The 12820-nt window shown below is 35.6% G+C and overlaps 1 protein-coding gene across 1 annotated transcript; it reads left to right on the top strand.

Moving 5' to 3' along the window:
• Positions 1-8688: 8688 nt before the first annotated feature.
• Positions 8689-10365, top strand: LOC113348814. Its single transcript, XM_026592695.1, has one exon. It carries the CDS (start codon positions 8689-8691, stop codon positions 10363-10365), a length of 1677 nt encoding a protein of 558 aa, XP_026448480.1.
• The last annotated feature ends 2455 nt before the right edge of the window (positions 10366-12820 follow it).

Genomic DNA, 12820 nt, shown 5'->3' with positions numbered 1-12820 from the left:
TGTTTTTATAGGCATTGTTGGGATTTAATTCATGAGGACTTAAAGAAGGCTATTATATATTGTTGGAGCTCCAAAGTTATTCCTAATGGGGATAATTCTAGTCTCATTCTTCTGCTGGCTAAGGTGAGAGGGGCTGATAGTTTGAAGAAATATAGGCCAATTAGTCTAAGTAATTTTTTCTTCAAAATTTTTACCAAAATTCTAGCAACTAGACTTGGTAAAGTCTTGGATAAGTTGGTCTCGGAGGAGCAGGTGGCTTTTATGATAGGGAGGAACATTCATGAGAATATTAGTTTGGCTTCTGAATTGGTTAATGAGTTGCACATTAAAAGAAAGGATGGAAACTTAGGTCTCAAGATGGATATCTCTCAAGATTTTGATACGGTTAGTTGGCATTTTGTTTTGGAGGTTTTTCGAAGGTATGGGTTCTCAGAAGGTTGGTGTACTTGGATTCACAATATTCTGAGTTCTGCTAGAATTTCTATTTTTCTCAATGGTAGTCCGGAGGGTTTCTTTAAGATTAATAGAGGTTTGCGTCAGGGGGATCCTCTTTCTCCTCTTATTTTTGTTTTGATTGAGGATGTTCTTAGTAGGAACATTACCAAACTCTTTCAAAATAAGTATATGACTCATATGGTGAAGCGTAATGGTATTGCTCCAACTCATTTGTTTTTTGCTGATGATATTATGATTTTTTGCAAGGGGAATCAGAAGAGTCTGACAAACTTGTTGAGGTTGCTTGAGGTTTATCAACAGGCGTCTGGTCAAAGGGTTTGTAGGGAGAAGAGCAAAATTTATTTTGGAGGTGGGTCGTTGCATAGGAGGCAGGCTATTGCTAATTTCTTAGGCATGGGTGTTACTTTCTTTCCAGATAGATATTTGGGAGTTAAGGTGATGCCTGGTAGGGTAAAATATAGTCATATTAGTAATGTGGTGGATAAGTTGAAGGATCATCTCTCGGTGTATAAAGGTAAAATGCTTTCCTTTCAGGATCGTGTAGTGCTTATTAAATCTGTCCTTGCAAGCTATGCCATTCATAACATGGCTGTGTATAGGTGGCCTGTTAAATTTGTTAAGCAAAGTGAACGTGTTATTCGTATTTTTCTTTGATTTGTAGTCCGGTGAAGGAAGGGGGTCTTGGGCTTACTAGCTTGAGTAATATGAACAAGGCTCTGATCATGAAGTTGTGGTGGAGTATTAAAACTTCTAAGAAGAATTGGGCTAGATTTCTGGAGTCGAAATACACCTGTAGAGATGGTCGTCTGAAGATGGCAGGAGTTAAATCTTCAATTTTGTCGGGGATTCGATGGGTGCACACTGAAGTTCTGCGCAATACTAAATCCTTAATAGGTGATGGTAGGGCAACTTCTTTATTTTTTGATGTTTGGTATGGTTCTGTAACTTTGGCTGAGGTCTTGCAGAGAACTGACCTTGACAGACGTGCGAGAGTTAGTGATATCATAGTGCAGAATCAATGGCATTTGGAGGGAGAGCATATGCATGAACTTGCAAGTGCTGGTGCGGCTAGGGAGAATTTACCAGGAAGGCATATGGGCAGTGATGAGAGGATTTGGATGCCAGATCTAAAGGGAATGTTTTCTGTCAGGTCTGCAAGGGATTTGGTGCGCAACAAGTATCCTTTGCTTCTTGAAGCAAATATGTTGTGGAGGAGGGCGGTGCACCCGGCTTTAGCAGCTCAGAATTGGAAATTTGTTAGGGGAGCTTGTGCAACTCCGGACAAAGTTAAGAGTAGATTCAAGATTGCTCTCCCATCTCGGTGCAGTGTGTGTCAGATTGAGGAGGAGTCTTTGGAGCATATTCTCTGGAGCTGTAGTGCTGCTAAACGTTCTTGGCAGTGGTTGGAAGGTATTTTTCATCTTAAATCTTGTTATAACTTGATTGCTTCTAATAAACAAGCAAAAGGTTGTAGTAGAATGGTTAAAGATCTGTGGCTTGTCTCCAATCTGGTGGTGCGTTCAGAACTGTGGTTTCAAAGGAATAAGATGGTTTATGAGAAGAAGAAACCTTGCTGGAATTTCTTAAAGAAGCGTGTGTTTAATTTCATTCATGAATACTCAGATAGAATGAAGGGGTGTATGCTTAACAGGGTTGAAGATCTAGAGATATTGGATTTTTTCAGAGTTAAATGTCGTAAGGTGAAGAGGTTGGAACCTGTTGAGTGTCTTTGGTAGCCTCCAATGCAAAATCAACTCTTGTTGTGTTGTGATGGAGCTTCTAGAGGTAACCCAGGGGTGGCCGGAGCTGGAGTGGTGGCTAGGAATTCATCTTGTGAAGTGGTGGGAGCAATGTGTGTTGGCCTTGGTGTTATTTCTAATTTTTTCGCGGAATTATATAACATTCTAATTGGCTTAGATTGGGCAGTTCAATGGGGTTACAAAGATGTGCTTGTAAGGACTGATTCTATGAGTGTTATAACTGCTTTGGAAGGGGATAATATACCATGGTTTGCAAGACAAAGATGGTATGAAGCTAAAGTCAAGTTTGATTCTATTCAATTGGTGCATACGTTTCGTGAAGCAAATTTTGCAGCTAATAAGATGGCAAAGACTGGTTGTTTTTTAGATTCTGGAGTGAGACTCAATTTTGTTGGGCGTCCTCTTTTGTTAAACTTAATTGAGTATCCTAATGTTTCTTATTTTCGTTTTAAATAGTTTTTGAGTTTTTGGGGTTGCTGTGACCTCTTTTCTCAAATTCTATGATGTAAATATCTCTTTCATATCAATACAATTTTTGACTTATCAAAAAAAAAACTTCAACGTTACTTGAAAACTTCGTCTTTTCCAAGTACTCCCATGATTCCATAGATTTTCAATTGAGCATCATAGTTGTTGAAGTTCCGTATCCATAACAATGAGAAAACAAAAGCTCTCGATCATTGTTATACAGTGTCATAGTATTATTACACAGCATCAAAGTTCTCATATCACAACTTCGACAACAATACTATGGTGATATGTATCACTCCCCCTTAGTCAATACTTTCGTCTCAACATGAAAACCATTCCCCCTTACATAATGACCCGTAAAGCACGTAAATCATATGTATTTGTAGTGTGAATTACACATTAATTCTCCCCCTTTTTGTCAATAAAATTGGCAAAGGTACGAAAACGGGATCCTAATGAAATTTCCACGAAGACGCTTCGTGACCAAAGAAAAGTACATATCAACTTGTTTAGATGCAATCATAAAGCCGAGACTAAATGCATTCATCAAGGAGTTTATAAAGATACAAGATAACCCCTAAATTATTCCACAGCCGCACTCCCCACAAAGATATGGAAATTAAGCGCAAGTTCAAAAGAACTCTCCCCCAATTTGATGTCATTCCCAAGAGAACAACAAGAGCGACCTTACTTTTACAAGAAAAGAAGGATTTTATTGGACACTAAAAACCATAAGGAATGATTTTCTATATCCAAAAAACTCAATTTAACTAACCGCAAGAGAACCCATGATTAATTTAATCGGAATACACAACCAAAATAACCACAAACGAATCTATGATTAATCTAGTTGGAAATGCTCGACATAAGAGAACTTACCGAGCTACGACTAAGTTCACCATAAAAGAAATGATTAACTCAATCGCCTTATGCTCGACACAAGAAAAACTTATGGAGCATTGCAGTATACACATAAGATATGGATCAGGGAATGATCAATACTGCGGCGTATACAAGGATTGATTCTATTTTCATCATTATTTGCACAATGACATACAATAGACATAATCCTTGTAAATAAAAGATTTTAACCTATCTTCCATCAATAATTGACATAATAGGCTTAACTTTTGTTTGTCAAAAGTTCATCGATCTTGTATCAATACTTGCATATCGACGTATAAAAGAGATAACTTTCGACATCATATGGGACAGTAATAGTTCACGGACGCAAACACACATATCCCATAACATATTGCAATATATAAAACCATAAAGATTAATACTACAATCATCATCTTCCAAATCAATTTTTAGAATTTAAATAAATAAACCTAAAAAATAAAGATGAAAACAAAACGATGGGCATAGCTATGTGTACTCACAATAATGGCTATTCCAAACTCTAGTTATTCTTCCTAAGACATAAAAGATAAATTCTCATAAGAAGACTTTCTAGACAAAAATAATCTAATCACCATGTCTTCTTTAATATCGGGATACTTGGTAGCAATCACAAGTAATTTTTCTTGAACACAACTTACTTTGGTATTTAATTTACAAACACATTTGTAAATTTGGCGAAGAAGCTTCGTAAAAGAATCACTCGAGCCATTAGTTGTGTCACACCTTTGCCTCTTACAAGCATATTCCTTCATTCAATTGAAAGTACACGGCCGAGCAAGCTTGGGGGTTCCAATGGAGTTCCCAATGGGTTCAATGGAGAAGTAGCGACAAATTCGCTCAATCAAGCATGGATATCCTAACTTCTTGTCAACGGAAGTCATGTCTGACATTTGAAAAATAATGAAACCACAAATGTCAAGACCTTTGGTTTCCATCACAAGGTAATAGACCAATTCCGCAAACTCACGACTCCAACGAGAGTTCTCAACCGTGGAAGGACAAAGGTTAGAAATACCCAATTTTCCAAAAGACCTTAAAGGAAAATCTAGTTGATTAGTAGGAAATTTTCCTCCATTCCACACCACACTCTTTCCACACAGCTCTTTTGAAATAGTTTCTTGTGAAGGTCGTTCATCACTTGGTCTAGGAAGGCGAAAATTTCCCAACGGAATTCCGGTAATTTTCGAATCAAATCTCTAGAATCCTCACTCTATTAACCATGGTCTTGAATTCCATGTCCTCAGGGACAACATCATAAAAGTTGGCATAAAATATCCTAGTAAGAGTGTCAAAACCTTCACCAAGACCATCAAAGATGTTTCCAAGCTTGAATTTTCAAAACAAGTTAAATCATCCTTATACCCACTTGTCAATCCAATTCCTTTTCTAAAATAAACCCAGAAGTAGAAATCTTTTCAAATACTTTGCTACAGGATTCATCCACAAATCTCATCCTAATAGAATTCTGATCAACATGAAGATCAATTGATGAGGATGAAGATCCTAGGTTGTATGAAAAACCTTTTGAACCCTTAACATTCTTCATGATTCTATAAGGAAATAAGGGAGTGGGCAAGAAATTACTTACTTGACTTTTTATCTTGAAGAATCTCTTCACAATTGTTCTCCAACAAGCTTTAATGGAGAGAAAACATGAACCCTAGAATAGTTCACGTACGCGGACTGTTTGGGGAGGAAGAAGAGTATGCGTACTCCAAACTTCTTTTATACCCATTCATGGGCTTGGACCCGTACACGAACCGCGACCCACTAAAGGTAAGTAGGTTTTTTGAAGGTACATACATTATTAAGGAAAGTACCTACTGAAAAGCTTAAAAAAGGAATTAAATCAAAATCAACCCGTTACTTGCCCCATCTCAAGTCATGTACAATTTGACATAGCAAAAGAAAAAAAAAAGAAAAGAAAACAAGTCATGTACAAATGGGGTGTAGCTAAACCTCAAATCAGGTGTTTGGAAACTGCAGAGAATTTCTCATGCGAGTTTTTCGGTTGATATTTGTATCCAGAATCAGAAGTATACTGATAATACTTAGAATTACTTGGGCTCCTTTTCTTATGACCAGGAATTGACCTTTTCTGATAAATGGTTCCTTTGCCAATTACATATGAACTCTTATTGACTCCACCTGAATTGGTGTTGGGAACAGTTTGTGCATAATCAAAAGATTTGATAGGCACAGAACTTTTATCAGAGAAGTTCAAATTTTCCAGGGAATTTAGCTTTTCTATGAATTTCAAAACATTTTCAAACGCCCTAAACAGATCCTTGTCAATTAATCCTTTATGGTAGTATTCCTCAATGAGATTAAGAGTAATTCTTGTGAGAGTCCATACCTTTGAGCGTTGACTATGCTTTCTTTGAAAATTCTTTTTAATTTTTTCCTTAGATTGTTTGCTCACATCTAGATTTTTCGACATACTAGATGGAGTGTGATTATTATGAGGGACCGTAGGTCTAATGAATAATCTTTGAACAATCTTTAAGGAGCTCTGGTGTGCGTTATAGATGCTATGAGCAAGTCTCCCAAAACGATTTCCCATAGGGATAGACTTTTGAGGATCGAGCAAACACAAACTTATAAGGTTTTAAGGTGTTTGCCTGCTCTGATACCAATTGAAAAAGCGGGGGTATAACAACCACACCCAATATTTCGATTAGCAATCTGTACGGACTAACTCCAATATACATTCTAGAGAATCAACTAGACAGTCAGACTCAATCTAGAGACAAGTATATCGAGGAGTTAATATCTCTCTCTTGATTTGATTTTACTCAAGCAAATTGAAATCTGCGAGTCTTTATCAAATACAAGGATAATAAACTTGGATGGTACCAAAGACCAATTTCCAAGGATCAATCAATTTCCAATCAACAACCAAAGGTTGGATTTCACAATTGATCGGTACAAACGCACAACCTGTGATATTCCCGAAGAACAGCCTAGTATTATCAATCACCTCATAATAATCTAAATCGTATGGTAGTGAAACTAGATATTGCGGAATCACAAACGATGAGACGAAAATGTTTGTGATTTCTTTTTATCTTACCCTATCGGAGATATAATCTCAAGTCGATTATTTAATTGAACTCGTACGATAGAAAATGGCAAGATCAGATCGCTCAACTACAAGAGAAGTAGTTTCGTCTGGCTTGACAATCCCAATGAAGTCTTTCAGTCGTTAATCGACAGGGTCTCGAGAAGAAACCTACGATTAAAGGAGAATCGAGTCTAGCAAACCAACTATTATCACACAGGAGGTGTGGGGATTAGTTTTGCACAGTTGCTAGACGTCTTCTTATATAGTTTTCAAATCATAAGTGAATGTATTTGAAAAAAAAAAATTTCTCTCTCTTGGCTATGAGGCGATTTTTCCTTAGGGTTTAGGGTTTACAAACTTTTCAAAAATTTCTGGCGCTCAATACTATAATCATCCTTGGTGATTACGATGGGAGAAAAATCTGTGGGTGATTCTAATCATCCAAAGTTCACGTTTTCTGAATTGGTGATGGGAAAACATAACAAAAAACAAGTTTCAACAGCTGTTGATATAAGTTCTTTACCAAACCCTACTACCAGAGATGGAAAACCGTCAGTTGTTATTCCTCAGGATTATTATGAAGAAGGCTGTCAAATATGGAGATTTAGCCTTATTGGAAGATTATATCTCAAAGGTGTGAAGCTCATTGATGTCAAAAAAAATCTGGAACAGCAATGGGGTTTGGGAGATGCTAGGGTTCAGTTTATCCCTATGAACCGTGGTTTCTTCATTATAAAACTGTTAACTCAAGAAGATAAAGACAAAGTTTTCAAGGATGGTAATAAAGAACCATGGATTGTTAATGATCAGCCTCTTCGTTTGATTGAATGGTATCCAGGGTTGGACGCAGACAAGCAATGTACTTCTCATTCAATGGTTTGGGTGAAGTTTCCTAGCCTGCCTGTGGAGATGTGGGTAGAAAAAACTCTTTTAGCTTTAGGGAAATCTCTTGGAACACCCATTGTGGTAGATAAGAGAACCCTAAATCATGAATATGGTCATTATGCATCTGTTTTGATTGATATAGATTTTGGTAAACATGATACTGATTCAGTTTATGTTGAAGTTGATGTACGTCACTTTCTGCAACCTATTGAAATTATAAAACAACCTAAGTTTTGCTCCAAGTGCAAGATTGTTGGGCACTTAGATAAAGAATGTAGGAAGAAGCATGTAGTTAATGCATTACATGCAGCTCATGCACGTACAGACGTTCGAAAAAATGCTGGTATCTCATAACAGCAGCTGGTTGGTATTTCTTCTCTACAGTTAGATAGAACTTTAGAGTTGGGAAGTTCTTCAGCAAACCAAGCAACACAGCAGAATGAATCGCATAAGGCTCAGCAACCTCAAACTCTTGTTATTCATCAAGGGGAGAATAATGATACATGGCAGACTATAAGTCATAAGAAGAATGGTAAGAAAAATAAGAAAGTAGCTACAGATACTCGTGTGCAGGTTGATGTGGTGAGGATTGGAACTGCTGATTATGAACAATAGCTTCAGGAAGAGCTGATCAGGTCCGAAGCTGCAATGCGCACTGCTTCAGCTATGGCGGAGAAGGCTGTTGCTGCGCATTCAGTTTTAGTTAGTAGGGCAAAGTCGTTGAGTACTGTTGCCTTAAATACTAAGCCTGGTGGGAATGTTAAATTGGCTAGAACTAGACTTCCTAATCCGGGTAGGATTCCTGTTTCGGAAGCTATTTATACTCCTGTTTGTGAAGCTGTGGAGGAGAGTTCTGAATACGTCTCTTCAAATAGGTTTAATATCTTGGATAGTAATCTTGTGGGGGAAACGAAAAGTGTACATGAGCTTGGGCATATTGATGAAGTTGCACGTAAGGCTAAGCATCAACATCTTTTGGCTTTTCAGGCTAAACTAGACACTTTGAGGGATGTAGAAGCTTTAACCGACTTGGATGAGGAATCATAGCTAGGAGTTCGAGCAAGAAAAGGTTCTTCTCCAAGATTAAAATCCTCCTCAAATACTTCTGAAGTACAGCTAAGCAATAATCAAAACCCTATTGTTTAAATGCGGGTGTTGTTTTGGAATATCAATGGAGTTGCACGTGATGTAGCTCAAGATAAACTAAAGGAGTTGATTAGAGAGTTTAAACCAGATATTTTTGGTATTGCTGAACCAAAAGTTCCCTGTTCTGCTGGGTTCAGATATGGTTTGCTAAGAGAAGGTTATTCTTCTCATGTTATTAATAATGCTTCTTCTTCTAGTATTGCTAATATTTGGGTTTGTTATTCAAATACTCTAAATCTTTCAATTGTTAATGTCAGTAAGCAGGCAATAACAGTTGAGGTGGATGGTGTACATGTTTCTTTTGTCCATGCTAGCTATATTCAGGTTACTAGGAGGAGTCTTTGGCAGCAACTTGTTAGTTCTGGTGATGGTATTCCTTGGTTATTCATTGGGGATTTTAACTGTATTCTTCGTTTGGATGAGAAGAAGGGTGGTCTTGAACCTAGAACCTCAGCTATTAATGAGTTTTCAGATTGGTTGGATGACAACAATCTCTTTGAAGCTGATGCTTTGGGAAGTAAGTTCACTTGGACGAATAGACAATCAGGTATGACTAGAATTGTTAATAAACTTGATCGTGCTATTATTAATGCGGCTTGGCTTGAAAAATTTGAGAATTGGCGGTGTAAAGCTCTTCCTAGGGAAGTTTATGACCATTCTACTCTTTTAGGTTTTCCTTTTGGTGTTCCAAGACCCAAAAGAGCTCCTTTTCGAGTTCAAAAGATGTGGTTCTTACATTGTGATTACCTTCGTATGGTTAGAGATAGTTGGAGTATGCCTATTTCTGGGTCTTTTGATTTTATTTTCACTCAAAAATTAAAGAGACTAAAAGGAGTTATCAAGGAACGGAATCTTAGTGTTTTTGGTAATGTGCATTCTAAGTTAAAGCAGGATCAGTTGAGGTTTGAGGCAGTTACTCTTCTTTCTGATGAAAACCCGGATGACATTACAAAGTTAAATATTATGAAGGATGCTATGGCTAAACTTAATGATACTCGTGCTCAGTTGAATACTATGCTTAAGCAGAAATCTAGAAATAAGTGGCTTGTGGAGGGTTCAAGTAACACTAATTTCTTTCATAATAGCATTAGAATTCGTAGAAGTTCTAACACTATCTCTGAACTTGTTGACAGTGCAGGCAATACTATTTCTGATTATGAGCTGCTTAGAAATCATGTTGTGCACTATTATGAGGATAAGTTTAATGGGCCGGAGTTGGAGATTGATCCTATTTTATTTGACTATAGTCATATTAGCATCTCGGAGGAGGAAAGTTTAGCCATGGACAGAATTCCATCTTCTGAGGAGATTAAACAAGCATTGTTTGATCTAGGGGCAGACAGTGCTCCAGGGCCGGATGGGTTTTCTGTATGTTTCTATAGACACTGCTGGGATATTATTCAAGATGACTTATTAAGAGACGTTATTTATTGCTGGAATTCTGGTCATATCCCAAATGGGGTAAATTCTAGCCTAATTGTCTTGATTCCCAAGGTAAGAGTTGCTAATTCTCTTCGTAATTTTCGTCCTATTGGTCTCAGTAATTTTTTCTTCAAAATCTTTACTAAGATCTTAGCTACTAGACTGGGGAGGTTTTTCGTAGGTATGGTTTCTCGGAGCATTGGTGCACTTGGATTTCTCATATCTTCAATTCTGCTAGAATCTCTATTCTCTTGAATGGCAGTCCAGAGGGTTTTTTCAAGATAAATAGAGGTTTACGTCAGGGAGATCCTCTTTCTCCCTTGATCTTTGTTTTGATGGAGGATGTCCTTAGCAGAAATATCACAAAGCTTTTTGCAAAGAAGAGGATGTCTTACATGGTAACTAGAGGTGGTATTTCTCCTACTCATCTCTTTTTTGCTGATGATATAACGAAGTGTGTAAACTTTTTTGTGTGTAAACGAAGTGTGTAAACTTTTTTGTGTATAACGATGAGTTTATCTAGTTTACAATTTAGTCTCAGAAATCAATTTCAGATGTATAACGAAGTGTGTAAACTTTTTTGTGTTAACGCATATAAAATTCAACATTTTTATGAACTCTTTCTTTTTGTGTTGGCTTTGTCTTTCTATTTGATTCAAGATAGATGAAATTTTTTAGGATTTGGATTAGTTCTTCTTGGTCTTTCATCCTTCTTCTATTGTGAAATTTGAATTCCTTCATATTTTCTTGAATCAACATACATAGAAATGCAATTTTTACTAGACATAATGCCTTAGAACATATTAATTGTGAATACAATACATTTTTCAAACTTTTTCTGTTAAAGATGAGTTTATCTAGTTTACAATTTAGTTTCAGAAATCAATTTCAGACTTATAACAAAGTGTGTAGACTTTTTTGAGTTAACGTATATGAAACTCAAACATTTTTATGAACTCCTTCTTTTTGCGTTGGCTTTGTCTTTCAATTTGATTCAAATAGATGAAATTTGTTGGAATTTGGATTAGTTCAACATGGGCCTTTATCCTTCTTCTATTGTGAAATTTGACTTCCTTCATATTTTCATGAATCAACGTACATAGAAATGCAATTTTTACTAGACGTAATGCCTTAGAACATATTATTTGTGATTACAATACATTTTTCAAACTTTTTCTGTTAAAGATGAGTTTATCTAGTTTACAATTTAGTCTCAGAAATCAACTTCCGGCTTATAACGAAGAGTGTAGACTTTTTTGAGTTAACGTATAGAAAATCTATTATTTTTATGAATTCTTTATTTTTGTATTGGCTTTGTCTTTCAATTTGATTCAAATAGATGAAATTTGTTGGAATTTGGATTAGTTCAGCATGGGCTTTTATCCTTCTTCTATTGTGAAATTTGACTTCCTTCATATTTTCTTGAATCAACGTACATAGAAATGCAATTTTTACTAGACGTAATGCCTTAGAACATATTATTTGTGATTACAATATATTTTTCAAACTTTTTCTGTTAAAGATGAGTTTATCTAGTTTACAATTTAGTCTCAGAAATCAATTTCAGATGTATAACGAAGTGTGTAAACTTTTTTGTGTTAACGCATATAAAATTCAACATTTTTATGAACTCTTTCTTTTTGTGTTGGCTTTGTCTTTCTATTTGATTCAAGATAGATGAAATTTGTTAGGATTTGGATTAGTTCTTCTTGTTCTTTCATCCTTCTTTTATTGTGAAATTTGACTTCCTTCATATTTTCTTGAATTAACGTGCATAGAAATGCAATTTTTACTAGACGTATTGCCTTAGAACATATAATTTGTGATTAAAATACATTTTTCAAACTTTTTCTGTTAAAGATGAGTTTATCTAGTTTACAACTTAGTCACGGAAATCAATTTCCGACTTATAACGAAATGTGTAGACTTTTTTGAGTTAACGTTTATGAAACTCAACATTTTTATGAACTCTTTCTTTTTGCGTTGGCTTTGTCTTTCAATTTGATTCAAATAGATGAAATTTGTTGGAATTTGGATTAGTTCAGCATGGGCTTTTATCCTTCTTCTAATGTGCAATTTGACTTCCTTCATATTTTCTTGAATCAACGTAAATAGAAATGCAATTTTTACTAGACGTGATTCCTTAGAACATAAATTTGTGATTAAAATACATTTTTCAAACTTTTTCTGTTAAAGATGAGTTTATCTAGTTTACAACTTAGTCACGGAAATCAATTTCCGACTTATAACGAAATGTGTAGACTTTTTTGAGTTAACGTATATAAAATTCAACATTTTTATGAACTCTTTCTTTTTGTGTTGGGTTTGTCTTTCTATTTGATTCAAGATAGATGAAATTTGTTAGGATTTGGATTAGTTCTGCATGGTCTTTCATCCTTCTTCTATTGTGAAATTTGACTTCCTTCATATTTTCTTGAATTAACGTACATAGAAATGCAATTTTTACTAGACGTGATTCCTTAGAACATAAATTTGTGATTAAAATACATTTTTCAAACTTTTTCTGTTAAAGATGAGTTTATCTAGTTTACAACTTAGTCACGGAAATCAATTTCCGACTTATAACGAAATGTGTAGACTTTTTTGAGTTAACGTATATAAAATTCAACATTTTTATGAATTCTTTATTTTTGTATTGGCTTTGTCTTTCAATTTGATTCAAATAGATGAAATTTGTTGGTATTTGGAT

This window comes from Papaver somniferum, chromosome 1 (assembly GCF_003573695.1).
Source record: "Papaver somniferum cultivar HN1 chromosome 1, ASM357369v1, whole genome shotgun sequence".
Classification (NCBI taxonomy): domain Eukaryota; kingdom Viridiplantae; phylum Streptophyta; class Magnoliopsida; order Ranunculales; family Papaveraceae; genus Papaver; species Papaver somniferum.
Note: the sequence above shows the minus strand (reverse complement) of the source record. Positions and strands in the feature narration are given on the sequence as shown.

Excerpts from the sequence above, each read along its gene's own strand:
- LOC113348814 (XM_026592695.1), top strand. The coding sequence starts at position 8,689 with ATGCGGGTGTTGTTTTGGAATATCAATGGAGTTGCACGTGATGTAGCT.